This window comes from Anomaloglossus baeobatrachus, unplaced genomic scaffold (genome assembly GCF_048569485.1).
Source record: "Anomaloglossus baeobatrachus isolate aAnoBae1 unplaced genomic scaffold, aAnoBae1.hap1 Scaffold_105, whole genome shotgun sequence".
Taxonomy (NCBI): Eukaryota; Metazoa; Chordata; class Amphibia; order Anura; family Aromobatidae; genus Anomaloglossus; species Anomaloglossus baeobatrachus.
The window spans coordinates 532749-551474 of NW_027441875.1; the positions used below are offsets into that span (position 1 = coordinate 532749).

At 53.8% G+C, this 18726-nt stretch overlaps 1 protein-coding gene across 1 annotated transcript in view; it reads left to right on the forward strand.

Moving 5' to 3' along the window:
* Window positions 1–17279, forward strand: part of SAT2 (spermidine/spermine N1-acetyltransferase family member 2) — a 37822-nt gene extending 20543 nt beyond the window's left edge. The window contains exons 2-6 of the mRNA XM_075331912.1: window positions 3192–3243; window positions 14104–14187; window positions 14657–14758; window positions 16473–16513; window positions 16763–17279. Coding sequence (XP_075188027.1) covers window positions 3192–3243; window positions 14104–14187; window positions 14657–14758; window positions 16473–16513; window positions 16763–16939 — 456 coding nt within the window. The 3' untranslated portion in view covers window positions 16940–17279. The remainder of the gene's footprint in view (window positions 1–3191; window positions 3244–14103; window positions 14188–14656; window positions 14759–16472; window positions 16514–16762) is intronic.
* Window positions 17280–18726: the final 1447 nt, after the last annotated feature.

Below are 18726 nucleotides of genomic sequence, written 5' to 3' on the forward strand. Positions count from 1 at the left end.
GTCATAAGTATTCAGCCCCTTTGCTCTGTATAACACATGGTGATAAGTATTCAGCCCCTTTGCTCAGTATAACACATGGTGGTAAGTATTCAGCCCCTTTGCTCGGTATAACACATGGTGATAAGTATTCAGCCCCTTTGCTCAGTATAACACATGGTGGTAAGTATTCAGCCCCTTTGCTCAGTATATCGCATGGTGGTAAGTATTCAGCCCCTTTGCTCAGTATAACACATGGTGGTAAGTATTCAGCCCCTTTGCTCAGTATAACACATGGTGATAAGTATTCAGCCCCTTTGCTCAGTATAACACATGGTGATAAGTATTCAGCCCCTTTGCTCAGTATAACACATGGTGATAAGTATTCAGCCCCTTTGCTCAGTGTAACACATGGTGATAAGTATTCAGCCCCTGTGCTCAGTATAACACATGGTTATAAGTATTCAGCCCCTTTGCTCAGTGTAACACATGGTGATAAGTATTCAGCCCCTGTGCTCAGTATAACACATGGTTATAAGTATTCAGCCCCTTTGCTCAGTGTAACACATGGTGATAAGTATTCAGCCCCTTTGCTCAGACACTCATATGTAAGTCACATGCTGTCCATTTCCTCCTTCATTGGAGTCCAGCTGTGTGTAATTACACTGGTAGGACGTGATTTGGAAAGGCGCACACCTGTGTATATAACACCTCACAGCTCACACTGCAGGTCACACCAAATGAGGATCATGAGGTCAAAGGAATTGCCCAAGGAGCTCAGAGACAGAATTGTGGCAAGGCACAGATCTGGCCAAGGTTACAAAAGAATTTCTGCAGTACTCAAGGTTCCTAAGAGCACAGTGGCCTCCATAATCCTTAAATGGAAGAAGTTTGGGACCAGCAGAACTCTTCCTAGACCCGGCCGTCCAGCCAAACTGAGCAATCATGGGAGAAGAGCCTTGGTGAGCGGTAAAGAAGAACCCAAAGATCACTGCGGCTGAGCTCCAGAGATGCAGGAGGGAGATGGGAGGAAGCTCCACAAAGTCACCTATCACTGCAGCCTCCACCAGTCAGGCCTTTATGGCAGAGTGGCCGACGGAAGCCTCTCCTCAGTGCAAGACATATAAAAGCCGCATAGAGTTTACAAAGAACACATGAAGGATCCCAGACTATGAGAAATAAGATTCTCTGGTCTGAGGAGACGAAGGGAGAACTTTCTGGTGATAATTGTAAGCGGTATGTGTGGAGAAAACCAGGCACTGCTCATCACCTGCCCAATACCATCCCAACAGTGAGACATGGTGGTGGCAGCATCATGCTATGGGGGCAGGGACAGGACGACTGGCTGAAATTGAAGGAAAGATGAATGCGGCCAAGTACAGAGAGATCCTGGAAGAAAACCTCCTCCAGACGCTCTGGACCTCAGACTTGGCCGAAGCTTCACCTTCCAACAAGACAATGACCCTAAGCACACAGCTAAAATAACAAAGGAGCGGCTTCAGAACAACTCTGTGACCATTCCTGACCGGCCCAGCCAGAAACCTGACCTAAACCCAACTGAGCATCTCTGGTGAGACCTGAAGATGGCGTCCACCATCCAACCTGACGGCACTGGAGAGGATCTGCAAGGAGGAATGGCCGAGGATCCCCAAATCCAGGATCCCAAGAAGACTCATGGCTGCACTAGCTCAAAAGGGAGGGTGCCTCTACTCAACACTGAGCAAAGGGGCTGAATACTTATACTTATGACCATGGGATATACTGAACAAAGGGGCTGAATACTTATGACTATGTGATATACTGAGCAAAGGGGCTGAATACTTATGACCATGTGATATACTGAGCAAGGGGGATGAATACTTATGACCATGGGATATAATTAGCAAAGGGGCTGAATACTTATGACCATGGGATATACTGAGCAAAGGGGCTGAATAATTATGACCACGTGATATTTCAGGTTTTCTTCTTTAATAAATTTCCAAAAATTTCTACATTTCTGGGGGTTTTTTTCTGACAAGATGGGGGAGGGGAAGATGGGGGGACGGGAAGATGGGGGAGGGGAAGATGGGGGGACGGGAAGATGGGGGAGGGGAAGATGGGGGGACGGGAAGATGGGGGAGGGGAAGATGGGGGGACGGGAAGATGGGGGAGGGGAAGATGGGGGGACGGGAAGATGGGGGATGGGAAGATGGGGGGACGGGAAGATGGGGGATGGGAAGATGGGGGGACGGGAAGATGGGGGATGGGAAAATGGGGGACGGGAAGATGGGGAATGGGAAGATGGGGGATGGGAAAATGGGGGATGGGAAGATGGGGGACGGGAAGATGGGGATGGGAAGATGGGGGACGGGAAGATGGGGGGATGGGAAGATGGGGGACGGGAAGATGGGGATGGGAAAATGGGGGGACGGGAAGATGGGGGAGGGGAAGATGGGGGGACGGGAAGATGGGGGAGGGGAAGATGGGGGGAGGGGAAGATGGGGGGAGGGGAAGATGGGGAATGGGAAGATGGGGGGACGGGAAGATGGGGGATGGGAAAATGGAGGACGGGAAGATGGGGGACGGGAAGATGGGGGGATGGGAAGATGGGGGACGGGAAGATGGGGGATGGGAAAATGGGGGGACGGGAAAATGGGGGGATGGGAAGATGGGGGGACGGGAAGATGGGGGATGGGAAGATGGGGGGACGGGAAGATGGGGGACGGGAAGATGGGGGGACGGGAAGATGGGGGGACGGGAAGATGGGGGATGGGAAGATGGGGGGATGGGAAGATGGGGGATGGGAAGATGGGGGGACGGGAAGATGGGGGACGGGAAAATGGGGGATGGGAAGATGGGGGGATGGGAAGATGGGGGACGGGAAGATGGGGGATGGGAAAATGGGGGGACGGGAAGATGGGGGATGGGAAAATGGGGGATGGGAAGATGAAGGATGGTTGCAGAGTGTACATTACAAGAGAATTTACAAAATGGCTGCAATGAAACAAGTAAAAATGTAAAGGGGTGTGAATACTTTCTGTACCCACAGTACACACACATATATACACACACACACTCAGCTTTATATATTAGATTTTTATATATGTTGCATGAACGACTTGTTTTGTCTTTATGATCTGATTGTAGACAGACCAGTCGGGCGACCCTGACGCTCCTGAGACGTCCGATGCTCGTTCCAAGAATTTAATGTCATCTTCCTTTCTGTTCTGCAGGAATTGGCCGAATATGAGAAATTATCTGATCAGGTGAAGATCACGGTGGAAGGTGCGCAGATCACTGGGGTGGGAGAAGGCAGTGTAAGAGGGTGGGAGAATGCAGTGGGAGAAGACGGTGAGATGGGGGTGGGAGATAATGCGGAAATATGGGGGGTGTTGTAGTAGTAGGTTGTATGTGGCAGCATTGTTGGAGGAGAGGTTGGAGTTGGCGGCATTGTGGTGGGAGAGGTTGAGTTGGCAGCGTGGCGTTGTGATGGTAGTGGTTGTAGTTGGCGGCGTTGTGGTGGGAGAGGTTGTAGTGGTGGGAGAGGTTGTAGCTGGCTGTGTAGTGGTGGGAGAGGTTGTAGTTGGCTGTGTAGTGGTGGGAGAGGTTGTAGTTGGCTGTGTAGTGGTGGGAGAGGTTGTAGTTGGCTGTGTAGTGGTGGGAGAGGTTGTAGTTGGCTGTGTAGTGGTGGGAGAGGTTGTAGTTGGCTGTATAGTGGTAGGAGAGGTTGGCGTTGGCTGTGTAGTGGTGGGAGAGGTTGGAATTGGCTGTGTATTGGTAGGAGAGGTTGTAGTTGGCTGTGTAGTGGTAGGAGAGGTTGTAGTTGGCTGTGTAGTGGTGGGAGAGGTTGTAGTTGGCTGTGTATTGGTAGGAGAGGTTGTAGTTGGCTGTGTAGTGGTGGGAGAGGTTGTAGTTGGCTGTGTAGTGGTAGGAGAGGTTGTAGTTGGCTGTGTAGTGGTGGGAGAGGTTGTAGTTGGCTGTGTAGTGGTGGGAGAGGTTGGCGTTGGCTGTGTAGTGGTGGGAGAGGTTGTAATTGGCTGTGTATTGGTAGGAGAGGTTGTAGTTGGCTATGTAGTGGTGGGAGAGGTTGTAGTTGGCTGTGTAGTGGTGGGAGAGGTTGTAATTGGCTGTGTATTGGTAGGAGAGGTTGTAGTTGGCTATGTAGTGGTGGGAGAGGTTGTAGTTGGCTGTGTAGTGGTGGGAGAGGTTGGCGTTGGCTGTGTAGTGGTGGGAGAGGTTGGCGTTGGCTGTGTAGTGGTGGGAGAGGTTGTAATTGGCTGTGTATTGGTAGGAGAGGTTATAGTTGGCTGTGTAGTGGTGGGAGAGGTTGTAGTTGGCTGTGTAGTGCTGGGAGAGGTTGTAGTTGGCTGTGTATTGGTAGGAGAGGTTGTAGTTGGCTGTGTAGTGGTGGGAGAGGTTGTAGTTGGCTGTGTATTGGTAGGAGAGGTTGTAGTTGGCTGTGTAGTGGTGGGAGAGGTTGGAGTTGGCTGTGTAGTGGTGGGAGAGGTTGTAGTTGGCTGTGTAGTGATGGGAGAGGTTGTAGTTAGCTGCGTAGTGGTGGGAGAGGTTGTAGTTGGCTGTGTAGTGGTGGGAGAGGTTGGAGTTGGCTGTGTAGTGGTGGGAGAGGTTGTAGTTGGCTGTGTAGTGGTGGGAGAGGTTGTAGTTGGCTGTGTATTGGTAGGAGAGGTTGTAGTTGGCTGTGTAGTGGTGGGAGAGGTTGGCGTTGGCTGTGTAATGGTGGGAGAGGTTGGAGTTGGCTGTGTATTGGTAGGAGAGGTTGTAGTTGGCTGTGTAGAGGTGGGAGAGGTTGTAGTTGGCTGTGTAGTGGTGGGAGAGGTTGTAGTTGGCTGTGTAGTGGTGGGAGAGGTTGTAGTTGGCTGTGTATTGGTAGGAGAGGTTGTAGTTGGCTGTGTAGTGGTGGGAGAGGTTGTAGTTGGCTGTGTAGTGGTGGGAGAGGTTGTAGTTGGCTGTGTAGTGGTGGGAGAGGTTGTAGTTGGCTGTGTAGTGGTAGGAGAGGTTGTAGTTGGCTGTGTAGTGGTAGGAGAGGTTGTAGTTGGCTGTGTATTGGTAGGAGAGGTTGTAGTTGGCTATGTAGTGGTGGGAGAGGTTGTAGTTGGCTGTGTAGTGGTGGGAGAGGTTGGCGTTGGCTGTGTAGTGGTGGGAGAGGTTGGCGTTGGCTGTGTAGTGGTGGGAGAGGTTGTAATTGGCTGTGTATTGGTAGGAGAGGTTATAGTTGGCTGTGTAGTGGTGGGAGAGGTTGTAGTTGGCTGTGTAGTGGTGGGAGAGGTTGTAGTTGGCTGTGTATTGGTAGGAGAGGTTGTAGTTGGCTGTGTAGTGGTGGGAGAGGTTGTAGTTGGCTGTGTATTGGTAGGAGAGGTTGTAGTTGGCTGTGTAGTGGTGGGAGAGGTTGGAGTTGGCTGTGTAGTGGTGGGAGAGGTTGTAGTTGGCTGTGTAGTGATGGGAGAGGTTGTAGTTAGCTGCGTAGTGGTGGGAGAGGTTGTAGTTGGCTGTGTAGTGGTGGGAGAGGTTGGAGTTGGCTGTGTAGTGGTGGGAGAGGTTGTAGTTGGCTGTGTAGTGGTGGGAGAGGTTGTAGTTGGCTGTGTATTGGTAGGAGAGGTTGTAGTTGGCTGTGTAGTGGTGGGAGAGGTTGGCGTTGGCTGTGTAATGGTGGGAGAGGTTGGAGTTGGCTGTGTATTGGTAGGAGAGGTTGTAGTTGGCTGTGTAGTGGTGGGAGAGGTTGTAGTTGGCTGTGTAGTGGTGGGAGAGGTTGTAGTTGGCTGTGTAGTGGTGGGAGAGGTTGTAGTTGGCTGTGTATTGGTAGGAGAGGTTGTAGTTGGCTGTGTAGTGGTGGGAGAGGTTGTAGTTGGCTGTGTAGTGGTGGGAGAGGTTGTAGTTGGCTGTGTAGTGGTGGGAGAGGTTGTAGTTGGCTGTGTAGTGGTAGGAGAGGTTGTAGTTGGCTGTGTAGTGGTAGGAGAGGTTGTAGTTGGCTGTGTATTGGTAGGAGAGGTTGTAGTTGGCTGTGTAGTGGTGGGAGAGGTTGGAGTTGGCTGTGTAGTGGTGGGAGAGGTTGGAGTTGGCTGTGTAGTGGTTGGAGAGATTGGAGTTGGCTGTGTAGTGGTGGGAGAGGTTGTAGTTGGCTGTGTAGTGGTGGGAGAGGTTGGAGTTGGCTGTGTAGTGGTAGGAGAGGTTGGAGTTGGCTGTAGTGGTGGGAGAGGTTGTAGTTGGCTATGTAGTGGTGGTAGAGGTGGTAGTTGGCTGTGTAGTGGTGGGAGAGGTTGTAGTTTGCTGTGTAGTGGTAGGAGAGGTTGTAGTTGGCTGTATAGTGGTAGGAGAGGTTGGCGTTGGCTGTGTAGTGGTGGGAGAGGTTGGAATTGGCTGTGTATTGGTAGGAGAGGTTGTAGTTGGCTGTGTAGTGGTGGGAGAGGTTGTAGTTGGCTGTGTAGTGGTAGGAGAGGTTGTAGTTGTCTGTGTAGTGGTGGGAGAGGTTGTAGTTGGCTGTGTAGTGGTGGGAGAGGTTGGAGTTGGCTGTGTAGTGGTGGGAGAGGTTGTAGTTGGCTGTGTTTTGGTAGGAGAGGTTGTAGTTGGCTGTGTAGTGGTGGGAGAGGTTGGAGTTGGCTGTGTAGTGGTGGGAGAGGTTGTAGTTGGCTGTGTAGTGATGGGAGAGGTTGTAGTTAGCTGCGTAGTGGTGGGAGAGGTTGTAGTTGGCTGTGTAGTGGTGGGAGAGGTTGGAGTTGGCTGTGTAGTGGTGGGAGAGGTTGGAGTTGGCTGTGTAGTGGTGGGAGAGGTTGTAGTTGGCTGTGTATTGGTAGGAGAGGTTGTAGTTGGCTGTGTAGTGGTGGGAGAGGTTGGCGTTGGCTGTGTAATGGTGGGAGAGGTTGGAGTTGGCTGTGTATTGGTAGGAGAGGTTGTAGTTGGCTGTGTAGTGGTGGGAGAGGTTGTAGTTGGCTGTGTAGTGGTGGGAGAGGTTGTAGTTGGCTGTATAGTGGTGGGAGAGGTTGTAGTTGGCTGTGTATTGGTAGGAGAGGTTGTAGTTGGCTGTGTAGTGGTGGGAGAGGTTGTAGTTGGCTGTGTAGTGGTGGGAGAGGTTGTAGTTGGCTGTGTAGTGGTGGGAGAGGTTGTAGTTGGCTGTGTAGTGGTAGGAGAGGTTGTAGTTGGCTGCGTAGTGGTAGGAGAGGTTGTAGTTGGCTGTGTAGTGGTGGGAGAGGTTGGAGTTGGCTGTGTAGTGGTGGGAGAGGTTGGAGTTGGCTGTGTAGTGGTGGGAGAGGTTGTAGTTGGCTGTGTAGTGGTGGGATAGGTTAGAGTTGGCTGTGTAGTGGTGGGAGAGGTTGTAGTTGGCTGTGAATTGGTAGGAGAGGTTGTAGTTTGCTGTGTAGTGGTGGGAGAGGTTGTAGTTGGCTGTGAATTGGTAGGAGAGGTTGTAGTTGGCTGTGTAGTGGTGGGAGAGGTTGTAGTTGGCTGTGTAGTGGTGGGAGAGGTTGTAGTTGGCTGTGTAGTGGTGGGAAAGGTTGTAGTTGGCTGTGTAGTGGTAGGAGAGGTTGTAGTTGGCTGTGTAGTGGTAGCAGAGGTTGTAGTTGGCTGTGTATTGGTAGGAGAGGTTGTAGTTGGCTGTGTAGTGGTGGGAGAGGTTGGACTTGGCTGTGTAGTGGTGGGAGAGGTTGGAGTTGGCTGCGTAGTGGTGGGAGAGGTTAGAGTTGGCTGCGCAGTGGTGGGAGAGGTTGGAGTTGGCTGTGTAGTGGTGGGAGAGGTTGCTGTTGGCTATGTCATGGTGGGAGAGGTTGGCGTTGGTTGTGTAGTGGTGGGAGAGGTTGTAGTTGGCTGTGTATTGGTAGGAGAGGTTGTAGTTGGCTGTGTAGTGGTGGGAGAGGTTGTAGTTGGCTGTGTAGTGGTGGGAGAGGTTGGAGTTGGCTGTGTATTCGTAGGAGAGGTTGTAGTTGGCTGTGTTGTGGTGGGAGAGGTTGTAGTTGGCTGTGTAGTGGTGGGAGAGGTTGTAGTTGACTGTGTAGTGGTAGGAGAGGTTGTAGTTGGCTGTGTAGTGGTGGGAGAGGTTGGAGTTGGCTGTGTAGTGGTGGGAGAGGTTAGAGTTGTCAGTGTAGTGGTGGGAGAGGTTTTAGTTGGCTGTGTAGTGGTGGGATAGGTGGGAGTTGGCTGTGTAGTGGTGGGAGAGATTGTAGTTGGCTGTGTAGTGGTGGGAGAGGTTGCAGTTGGCTGTGTAGTGGTGGGATAGGTTGGAGTTGGCTGTGTAGTGGTGGGAGAGGTTGTAGTTGGCTGTGAATTGGTAGGAGAGGTAGTTGGCTGTGTAGTGGTGGGAGAGGTAGTTGGCTGTGTAGTGGTGGGAGAGGTTGTAGTTGGCTGTGTAGTGGTGGGAGAGGTTGTAGTTGGCTGTGAATTGGTAGGAGAGGTTGTAGCTGGCTGTGTAGTGGTGGGAGAGGTTGTAGTTGGCTGTGTAGTGGTGGGAGAGGTTGTAGTTGGCTGTGTAGTGGTGGGATAGGTTGTGGTTGGCTGTGTAGTGGTGGGAGAGGTTGTAGTGATGGGAGAGGTTGTAGCTGGCTGTGTAGTGTTGGGAGAGGTTGTAGTGGTGGGAGAGGTTGTAGTTGGCTGTGTAGTGGTGGGAGAGGTTGGCGTTGGCTGTGTAGTGGTGGGAGAGGTTGGAGTTGGCTGTGTATTGGTAGGCGAGGTTGTAGTTGGCTGTGTTGTGATGGGAGAGGTTGTAGTTGGCTGTGTAGTGGTGGGAGAGGTTGTAGTTGACTGTGTAGTGGTAGGAGAGGTTGTAGTTGGCTGTGTATTGGTAGGCAAGGTTGTAGTTGGCTGTGTTGTGGTGGGAGAGGTTGTAGTTGGCTGTGTAGTGGTGGGAGAGGTTATAGTTGGCTGTGTAGTGCTGGGAGAGGTTGTAGTTGGCTGTGTAGTGGTGGCATAGGTTGGAGTTGGCTGTGTAGTGGTGGGAGAGGTTGTAGTTGGCTGTGAATTGGTAGAAGAGGTTGTACTTGGCTGTGTAGTGGTGGGAGAAGTTGTAGTTGGCTGTGTAGTGGTGGGATAGGTTGTAGTTGGCTGTGTAGTGGTGGGAGAGGTTGGAGTTGGCTGTGTAGTGGTGGGAGAGGTTGGAGTTGGCTGTGTAGTGGTGGGAGAGGTTGGAGTTGGCTGTGTAGTGGTGGGATAGGTTGGAGTTGGCTGTGTAATGGTGGGAGAGGTTGTAGTTGGCTGTGTAGTGGTGGGAGAAGTTGTAGTTGGCTGTGTAGTGGTGGGATAGGTTGTAGTTGGCTGTGTAGTGGTGGGAGAGGTTGGAGTTGGCTGTGTAGTGGTGGGAGAGGTTGGAGTTGGCTGTGTAGTGGTGGGAGAGGTTGTAGTTGGCTGTGTAGTGGTGGGATAGGTTGGAGTTGGCTGTGTAGTGGTGGGAGAGGTTGTAGTTGGCTGTGTAGTGGTGGGAGAGGTTGGAGTTGGCTGTGTAGTAGTGGGAGAGGTTGTAGTTGGCTGTGTAGTGGTGGCATAGGTTGGAGTTGGCTGTGTAGTGGTGGGAGAGGTTGTAGTTGGCTGTGTAGTGGTGGGAGAGGTTGGAGTTGGCTGTGTAGTGATGGGAGAGGTTGTAGCTGGCTGTGTAGTGTTGGGAGAGGTTGTAGTGGTGGGAGAGGTTGTAGTTGGCTGTGTAGTGGTGGGAGAGGTTGGCGTTGGCTGTGTAGTGGTGGGAGAGGTTGGAGTTGGCTGTGTATTGGTAGGCGAGGTTGTAGTTGGCTGTGTTGTGATGGGAGAGGTTGTAGTTGGCTGTGTAGTGGTGGGAGAGGTTGTAGTTGACTGTGTAGTGGTAGGAGAGGTTGTAGTTGGCTGTGTATTGGTAGGCAAGGTTGTAGTTGGCTGTGTTGTGGTGGGAGAGGTTGTAGTTGGCTGTGTAGTGGTGGGAGAGGTTATAGTTGGCTGTGTAGTGCTGGGAGAGGTTGTAGTTGGCTGTGTAGTGGTGGCATAGGTTGGAGTTGGCTGTGTAGTGGTGGGAGAGGTTGTAGTTGGCTGTGAATTGGTAGAAGAGGTTGTACTTGGCTGTGTAGTGGTGGGAGAAGTTGTAGTTGGCTGTGTAGTGGTGGGATAGGTTGTAGTTGGCTGTGTAGTGGTGGGAGAGGTTGGAGTTGGCTGTGTAGTGGTGGGAGAGGTTGGAGTTGGCTGTGTAGTGGTGGGAGAGGTTGGAGTTGGCTGTGTAGTGGTGGCATAGGTTGGAGTTGGCTGTGTAATGGTGGGAGAGGTTGTAGTTGGCTGTGTAGTGGTGGGAGAAGTTGTAGTTGGCTGTGTAGTGGTGGGATAGGTTGTAGTTGGCTGTGTAGTGGTGGGAGAGGTTGGAGTTGGCTGTGTAGTGGTGGGAGAGGTTGGAGTTGGCTGTGTAGTGGTGGGAGAGGTTGTAGTTGGCTGTGTAGTGGTGGGAGAGGTTGGAGTTGGCTGTGTAGTGGTGGGAGAGGTTGTAGTTGGCTGTGTAGTGGTGGCATAGGTTGGAGTTGGCTGTGTAGTGGTGGGAGAGGTTGGAGTTGGCTGTGTAGTGGTGGGAGAGGTTGGAGTTGGCTGTGTAGTGGTGGGAGAGGTTGTAGTTGGCTGTGTAGTGGTGGGAGAGGTTGTAGTTGGCTGTGTAGTGGTGGGAGAAGTTGTAGTTGGCTGTGTAGTGGTGGGATAGGTTGTAGTTGGCTGTGTAGTGGTGGGAGAGGTTGGAGTTTGCTGTGTAGTGGTGGGAGAGGTTGGAGTTGGCTGTGTAGTGGTGGGAGAGGTTGTAGTTGGCTGTGTAGTGGTGGGATAGGTTGGAGTTGGCTGTGTAGTGGTGGGAGAGGTTGTAGTTGGCTGTGTAGTGGTGGGAGAGGTTGTAGTGGTGGGAGGGGTTGTAGCTGGCTGTGTAGTGTTGGGAGAGGTTGTAGTTGGCTGTGGATTGGTAGAGGTTGTAGCTGGCTGTGTAGTGTTGGGAGAGGTTGTAGTGGTGGGAGAGGTTGTAGTTGGCTGTGTAGCGGTGGGAGAGGTTGGAGTTGGCTGTGTAGTGGTGGGAGAGGTTGGAGTTGGCTGTGTAGTGGTGGGAGAGGTTGTAGTGGTGGGAGAGGTTGTAGCTGGCTGTGTAGTGTTGGGAGAGGTTGTAGTGGTGGGAGAGGTTGTAGTTGGCTGTGTAGTGGTGGGAGAGGTTGGAGTTGGCTGTGTAGTGTTGGGAGAGGTTGTAGTGGTGGGAGAGGTTGTAGCTGGCTGTGTAGTGTTGGGAGAGGTTGGAGTTGGCTGTGTAGTGGTGGGAGAGGTTGGAGTTGGCTGTGTAGTGGTGGGAGAGGTTGTAGTTGGCTGTGTAGTGGTGGGATAGGTTGGAGTTGGCTGTGTAGTGGTGGGAGAGGTTGTAGTTGGCTGTGTAGTGGTGGGAGAGGTTGGAGTTGGCTGTGTAGTAGTGGGAGAGGTTGTAGTTGGCTGTGTAGTGGTGGCATAGGTTGGAGTTGGCTGTGTAGTGGTGGGAGAGGTTGTAGTTGGCTGTGTAGTGGTGGGAGAGGTTGGAGTTGGCTGTGTAGTGATGGGAGAGGTTGTAGCTGGCTGTGTAGTGTTGGGAGAGGTTGTAGTGGTGGGAGAGGTTGTAGTTGGCTGTGTAGTGGTGGGAGAGGTTGGCGTTGGCTGTGTAGTGGTGGGAGAGGTTGGAGTTGGCTGTGTATTGGTAGGCGAGGTTGTAGTTGGCTGTGTTGTGATGGGAGAGGTTGTAGTTGGCTGTGTAGTGGTGGGAGAGGTTGTAGTTGACTGTGTAGTGGTAGGAGAGGTTGTAGTTGGCTGTGTATTGGTAGGCAAGGTTGTAGTTGGCTGTGTTGTGGTGGGAGAGGTTGTAGTTGGCTGTGTAGTGGTGGGAGAGGTTATAGTTGGCTGTGTAGTGCTGGGAGAGGTTGTAGTTGGCTGTGTAGTGGTGGCATAGGTTGGAGTTGGCTGTGTAGTGGTGGGAGAGGTTGTAGTTGGCTGTGAATTGGTAGAAGAGGTTGTACTTGGCTGTGTAGTGGTGGGAGAAGTTGTAGTTGGCTGTGTAGTGGTGGGATAGGTTGTAGTTGGCTGTGTAGTGGTGGGAGAGGTTGGAGTTGGCTGTGTAGTGGTGGGAGAGGTTGGAGTTGGCTTTGTAGTGGTGGGAGAGGTTGGAGTTGGCTGTGTAGTGGTGGCATAGGTTGGAGTTGGCTGTGTAATGGTGGGAGAGGTTGTAGTTGGCTGTGTAGTGGTGGGAGAAGTTGTAGTTGGCTGTGTAGTGGTGGGATAGGTTGTAGTTGGCTGTGTAGTGGTGGGAGAGGTTGGAGTTGGCTGTGTAGTGGTGGGAGAGGTTGGAGTTGGCTGTGTAGTGGTGGGAGAGGTTGTAGTTGGCTGTGTAGTGGTGGGAGAGGTTGGAGTTGGCTGTGTAGTGGTGGGAGAGGTTGTAGTTGGCTGTGTAGTGGTGGCATAGGTTGGAGTTGGCTGTGTAGTGGTGGGAGAGGTTGGAGTTGGCTGTGTAGTGGTGGGAGAGGTTGGAGTTGGCTGTGTAGTGGTGGGAGAGGTTGTAGTTGGCTGTGTAGTGGTGGGAGAGGTTGTAGTTGGCTGTGTAGTGGTGGGAGAAGTTGTAGTTGGCTGTGTAGTGGTGGGATAGGTTGTAGTTGGCTGTGTAGTGGTGGGAGAGGTTGGAGTTTGCTGTGTAGTGGTGGGAGAGGTTGGAGTTGGCTGTGTAGTGGTGGGAGAGGTTGTAGTTGGCTGTGTAGTGGTGGGATAGGTTGGAGTTGGCTGTGTAGTGGTGGGAGAGGTTGTAGTTGGCTGTGTAGTGGTGGGAGAGGTTGTAGTGGTGGGAGGGGTTGTAGCTGGCTGTGTAGTGTTGGGAGAGGTTGTAGTTGGCTGTGGATTGGTAGAGGTTGTAGCTGGCTGTGTAGTGTTGGGAGAGGTTGTAGTGGTGGGAGAGGTTGTAGTTGGCTGTGTAGCGGTGGGAGAGGTTGGAGTTGGCTGTGTAGTGGTGGGAGAGGTTGGAGTTGGCTGTGTAGTGGTGGGAGAGGTTGTAGTTGTGGGAGAGGTTGTAGCTGGCTGTGTAGTGTTGGGAGAGGTTGTAGTGGTGGGAGAGGTTGTAGTTGGCTGTGTAGTGGTGGGAGAGGTTGGAGTTGGCTGTGTAGTGTTGGGAGAGGTTGTAGTGGTGGGAGAGGTTGTAGCTGGCTGTGTAGTGTTGGGAGAGGTTGTAGTGGTGGGAGAGGTTGGAGTTGGCAGTGTAGTGGTAGGAGAGGTTGTAGTTGGCTGTGTAGTGGTGGGAGAGGTTTAAGTTGGCTGTGTAGTGGTGGGAGAGGTTGGAGTTGGCTGTGTAGTGGTGGGAGAGGTTGTAGTGGTGGGAGAGGTTGGAGTTGGCTGTGTAGTGTTGGGAGAGGTTGTAGTGGTGGGAGAGGTTGGAGTTGGCTGTGTAGTGGTGGGAGAGGTTGGAGTTGGCTGTGTAGTGGTGGGAGAGGTTGTAGTGGTGGGAGAGGTTGTAGCTGGCTGTGTAGTGTTGGGAGAGGTTGTAGTGGTGGGAGAGGTTGTAGCTGGCTGTGTAGTGTTGGGAGAGGTTGTAGTGGTGGGAGAGGTTGTAGTTGGCTGTGTAGTGGTGGGAGAGGTTGTAGTTGACTGTGTAGTGTTGGGAGAGGTTGGAGTTGGCTGTGTAGTGTTGGGAGAGGTTGGAGTTGGCTGTGTAGTGGTGGGATAGGTTGGAGTTGGCTGTGTAGTGGTGGGAGAGGTTGTAGTTGGCTGTGTAGTGGTTGGAGAGGTTGTAGTGGTGGGAGAGGTTGTAGCTGGCTGTGTAGTGTTGGGAGAGGTTGTAGTGGTGGGAGAGGTTGGAGTTGGCTGTGTAGTGGTGGGAGAGGTTGGAGTTGGCTGTGTAGTGGTGGGAGAGGTTGGAGTTGGCTGTGTAGTGGTGGGAGAGGTTGGAGTTGGCTGTGTAGTGTTGGGAGAGGTTGTAGTGGTGGGAGAGGTTGTAGTTGGCTGTGTAGTGGTGGGAGAGGTTGGAGTTGGCTGTGTCGTGGTACTTGGAGTAGTGGCTGTTGTAGTTGGAGTAGTCAGCACCATTTCATGCAGTGGTATTTGGAGAATTTCAAATTGTAGAAGGAATAGTTATAATCTCCGGAGGCCGCGGATCGTGGCACTGCTGGGAGTATTTGTGGTACTTGTAGTCCCCTGACTTCTCGCTTCTTGTTGCTTCCATCTTTTCAGTTCTTCGTCGTGATGGATTTGAAGAATCTTCTCCGCTCTACAAATGTTTGGTTGTGGAAAATGAAGAGGAGAAACAAGCAGCAGGTTAGAGAAGGGCGGACACTGTATGATGGCACTATTGGGGAGGACACTATGTATCAGGGGTACACGTGTATGATGGCTTGTGGGGGTTAACCCTTTTGCGATCTCACATCTCTCTGAGGGGTGCGGACCTCTTCCAGCATGGAGCGCTGCTTACGTCGGTCTCATTGTGTTTTATTCGATATCTTCTTGCTGGTCAGTGTAGGGTGCACAGACGGCCAGGCATGGGATTGGTAATTAGAGTAAAGCACTCAGTCCATTACTCTCGTTAGTGTCTCAGGGGCCATTGTTCTCCAGGCACTAGTTCCATTATGTGTGTGGGGATAGTAGACCCAGTGGATTCGTCACCTCAGGGGTCTCGTATGCAGTGTCAGGCGGGGGCGGGGGCTGTGGGGGGGGGGTGTATAGGGGTCTGCTGTACCTGCAGTCACTTGACCGTTCACACTGGTGACCCCTCCCTTATCTCTTCCAGGGCCGCGGCTGGTGGGCTACGCTCTGTCCTTCTTCACATACAGCACATGGGAGGGTCGCTCGCTGTACCTGGAGGACCTGTACATCATGCCGGAGTATCGAGGTACGTACAGCCGCTCCTGCAGCACAGAGGACTTCAGACTGGGCCACAGAGGACCCTCGCTCCATTCACCATAGTCCATGGGGAGATGAGCAAATGCTTCACACACTCAGCAGGAATGTTCTAGAAAAGGAGTGTGGGGTCCGGCAGGAGGTCAGATTTACAGAGAAGCGAGCAGCGAACCCACAAGCAGAACAGAGTATTCATTATAATACTCTCTCTCCAGTTACCTCCAGAGCTGCGGCTGCCATGTTGGGCTCGCCTCCAGAACTGCAGCTAATCTGCTGCGCTCACCTCCAGAGCTGCGGCTGCTGGTGCTGTGCTCGCCTGCGGAGCTGCGGCTGCTGTACTGCGCTCACCTCCAGAGCTGCGGCTGCTGGTGCTGTGCTCGCCTGCGGAGCTGCGGCTGGTATGCTGTTATCGCCTGCAGAGCTGCGGCTGCTGTACTGCGCTCACCTCTGGAGCTGTGGCTGCTCTACTGCGCTTGCCTCCGGAGCTGCGGCTGCTGGTGCTGTGCTCGCCTGCGGAGCTGCGGCTGGTTTGCTGTTATCGCCTGCAGAGCTACGGCTGCTGTACTGCGCTCACCTCTGGAGCTGTGGCTGCTCTACTGCGCTCGCCTCCGGAGCTGCGGCTGCTGGTGCTGTGCTCGCCTGCGGAGCTGCGGCTGGTTTGCTGTTATCGCCTGCAGAGCTGCGGCTGCTGTACTGCGCTCACCTCTGGAGCTGTGGCTGCTCTACTGTGCTCACCTCCACAGCTGCTGTGCTGCGCTCGCCTCTCCGGAGCTGTGGCTGCTGTGCTGCGCTTGCCTCCGGAGCTGCGGCTGCTGAGCTGGGCTCGTCTCTGGAGCTGCAGCTGCTGTGCTGCGCTCGCCATTCTGCTCTTGCCATTCTGCCCTTGCCTCTGCAGATGCTGTGCTGTAATTGCCTCCAGGGCTGTGCCTGCTGTGCTGCGCTCGCCTCCGGAGCTGCGGCTTCTGTGCTAGGCTCGTCTCTCTAGAGCTGCTGTGCTGCGCTCGCCATTCTGCTCTTGCCATTCTGCCCTTGCCTCTGGAGATGCTGTGCTGTAATCGCCTCCAGGGCTGTGGCTGCTGTGCTGCGCTCGCCTCCGGAGCTGCGGCTTCTGTGCTAGGCTCGTCTCTGGAGCTGCAGCTGCTGTGCTGCGCTCGCCATTCTGCTCTTGCGGAGCTGCACTCGCCATTCTGCTCTTGCCATTCTGCCCTTGCCTCTGGAGATGCTGTGCTGTAATCGCCTCCAGGGCAGTGCCTGCTGTGCTGCGCTCGCCTCCGGAGCTGCGGCTTCTGTGCTAGGCTCGTCTCTGGAGCTGCAGCTGCTGTGCTGCGCTCGCCATTCTGCTCTTGCGGAGCTGCACTCGCCATTCTGCTCTTGCCATTCTGCCCTTGCCTCTGGAGATGCTGTGCTGTAATCGCCTCCAGGGCTGTGCCTGCTGTGCTGCGCTCGCCTCCGGAGCTGCGGCTTCTGTGCTAGGCTCGTCTCTGGAGCTGCAGCTGCTGTGCTGCGCTCGCCATTCTGCTCTTGCGGAGCTGCACTCGCCATTCTGCGCTTGCCATTCTGCAGTTGCCGTTCTGCGCTCGCCTCCGGAGCCGCGGCCGGCGTTCAACGCTCACTTTCCTGTTCTCAGCGGTGTGTCTGCACTGTTCCGTCCTCTGGCAGCAGGGGGCGCCGTGGTCCTGTGATTATAACGCTCCTGTATCTTGCAGGCAGAGGCCTCGGCTCCCGGATGTTTGCTGCGGTCGCAGAGGTGAGTAGTCGGTGACCACTGTCGTTGTGATCTTCTAATCTGCCATTGGCTCCGATAATCCGGCATCCGTCTGTAATACCGCGGCACCTGGGATTATAATACTCCAGCGGTGGAGAGTGGGTGGATTAATGGACGGTCACTAGTCCTATATACGCGGAGTCTGTAGTGATGGTCAGGATTCTGTTATGACCTTCATGTGTGCGGTGGCGGTGGCTGATGTCGGGGTCTCCCCTTCTTGTTCCTCTCTAGTTCTGCCTGGCACTAGGGTGCGCTCGTCTGCAGCTCTCCGTCCTGGATTGGAACCAGTCCGCCATCTCCTTCTACCGCTCCCGCGGGGCCCGAGACCTGTCTCAAGAGGAGGGCTGGCGACTCTTCCGCTTCCTGCCTGAAGATCTCCGCCGGATGAAAGCGAATAATACGGGCTGACCGCACAGCGCTCTGGGATCTGTGGTGGGCAGGACCCCCCAGGACTCCGCTGCCCCCCAGGACTCCGCTGCCCCCCAGGAATCAGCTGCCCCCAGGACTCCACTGCCCCCCAGGACTCCGCTGCCCCCCAGGACTCCACTGCCCCCCCCAGGACTCCGCTGCCCCCCCAGGACTCCACCGCCCCCCAGGACTCCGCTGCCCCCCAGGAATCAGCTGCCCCCAGGACTCCACTTCCCCCCCAGGACTCTGCTGCCCCCCATGTCTGATGTCACCCAGGACTCCGCTGCCCCCCCCAGTATTCCACTGCCCCCCATGTCTGATGTCACCCCCGGTGTCAGTAAACACATTTTCTTTCTGCTGCTTTCCTGTAATGTCTCAGGTGCTTCTTCCTATGCATGGTCAGCGGTGTGTTCTGCGCTCCCCTCCCCTCCTCCTGGTGATCAGCAGTATGTGCGGTGTCCTCCTCCCTCTCCAGTGATCAGTGTTGTGTACAGCGCCCCCCAGGGGATCAGCGGTGTGTACGGTGTGCACCCCCTCACCCCGCACCGGTGATCAGCAGCATGTATGGTGCAAACTTGGTGATCAGCGGTGAGTCCGACATGCCCCTGTTCCCCGGTGAATAGCGGCATGTAGGATGCCCCCCCCCTGGTGATCAGCAATTCTTTTACCTTTCCTCATGGTGTCCCTTCCCCTTTCTCCATGGTGTCCCGTCCTTTCCCCTTTCCCCATGGTCTCCGTTCTCCTTTCCCCATGGTCTCCGTTCCCCTTTCCCCATGGTGTCCGTTCCCCTTTCCCCATGGTGTCCCTTCCTCTTTCCACAAGGTGTCCCTTCACCCTTTCCTCATGGTGTCCCTTCCTCTTTCCTCATGGTGTCCCTTCACCCTTTCCTCATGGTGTCCCTTCACCCTTTCCTCATGGTGTCCCTTCCTCTTTCCACAAGGTGTCCCTTCACCGTTTCCTCATGGTGTCTCTTCACCATTTCCTCATGGTGTCCCTTCATTCTTTCCTCATGGTGTCCCTTCACCCTTTCTTTCCTCATGGTGTCTCTTCACCCTTTCTTCATGGTGTCCCTTCACCCTTTCCTCATGGTGTCTCTTCCTCTTTCCTCATGGCCTCCCTTCCTCTTTCCACAAGGGGTCACTTCACCCTTTGTTTCCTCATGGTGTCCCTTCACCCTTTGTTTCCTCATGGTGTCCGTTCCCCTTTCCCCATGGTGTCCGTTCTCCTTTCCCCATGGTGTCCCTTCCTCTTTCCACAAGGTGTCCCTTCACCCTTTCCTCATGGTGTCCCTTCACCCTTTCCTCATGGTGTCCCTTCCTCTTTCCACAAGGTGTCCCTTCACCGTTTCCTCATGGTGTCTCTTCACCATTTCCTCATGGTGTCCCTTCCTCTTTCCACAAGGTGTCCCTTCACCATTTTCTCATGGTGTCCCTTCACCCTTTCTTTCCTCATGGTGTCTCTTCACCCTTTCTTCATGGTGTCCCTTCACCCTTCCCTCATGGTGTCTCTTCCTCTTTCCTCATGGTGTCCCTTCAATCTTTCCTCATGGTGTCCCTTCACCCTTTCCTCATGGTGTCCCTTCACCCTTTCCTCATGGTGTCCCTTCACCCTTTCCTCATGGTGTCCCTTCACCCTTTCCTCATGGTGTCCCTTCACCCTTTCCTCAAGATGTCCCTTCACCCTTTCCTCAAGATGTCCCTTCACCCTTTCCTCAAGATGTCCCTTCACCCTTTCCTCAAGGTGTCCCTTCACCCTTTCCTCAAGGTGTCCCTTCACCCTTTCCTCAA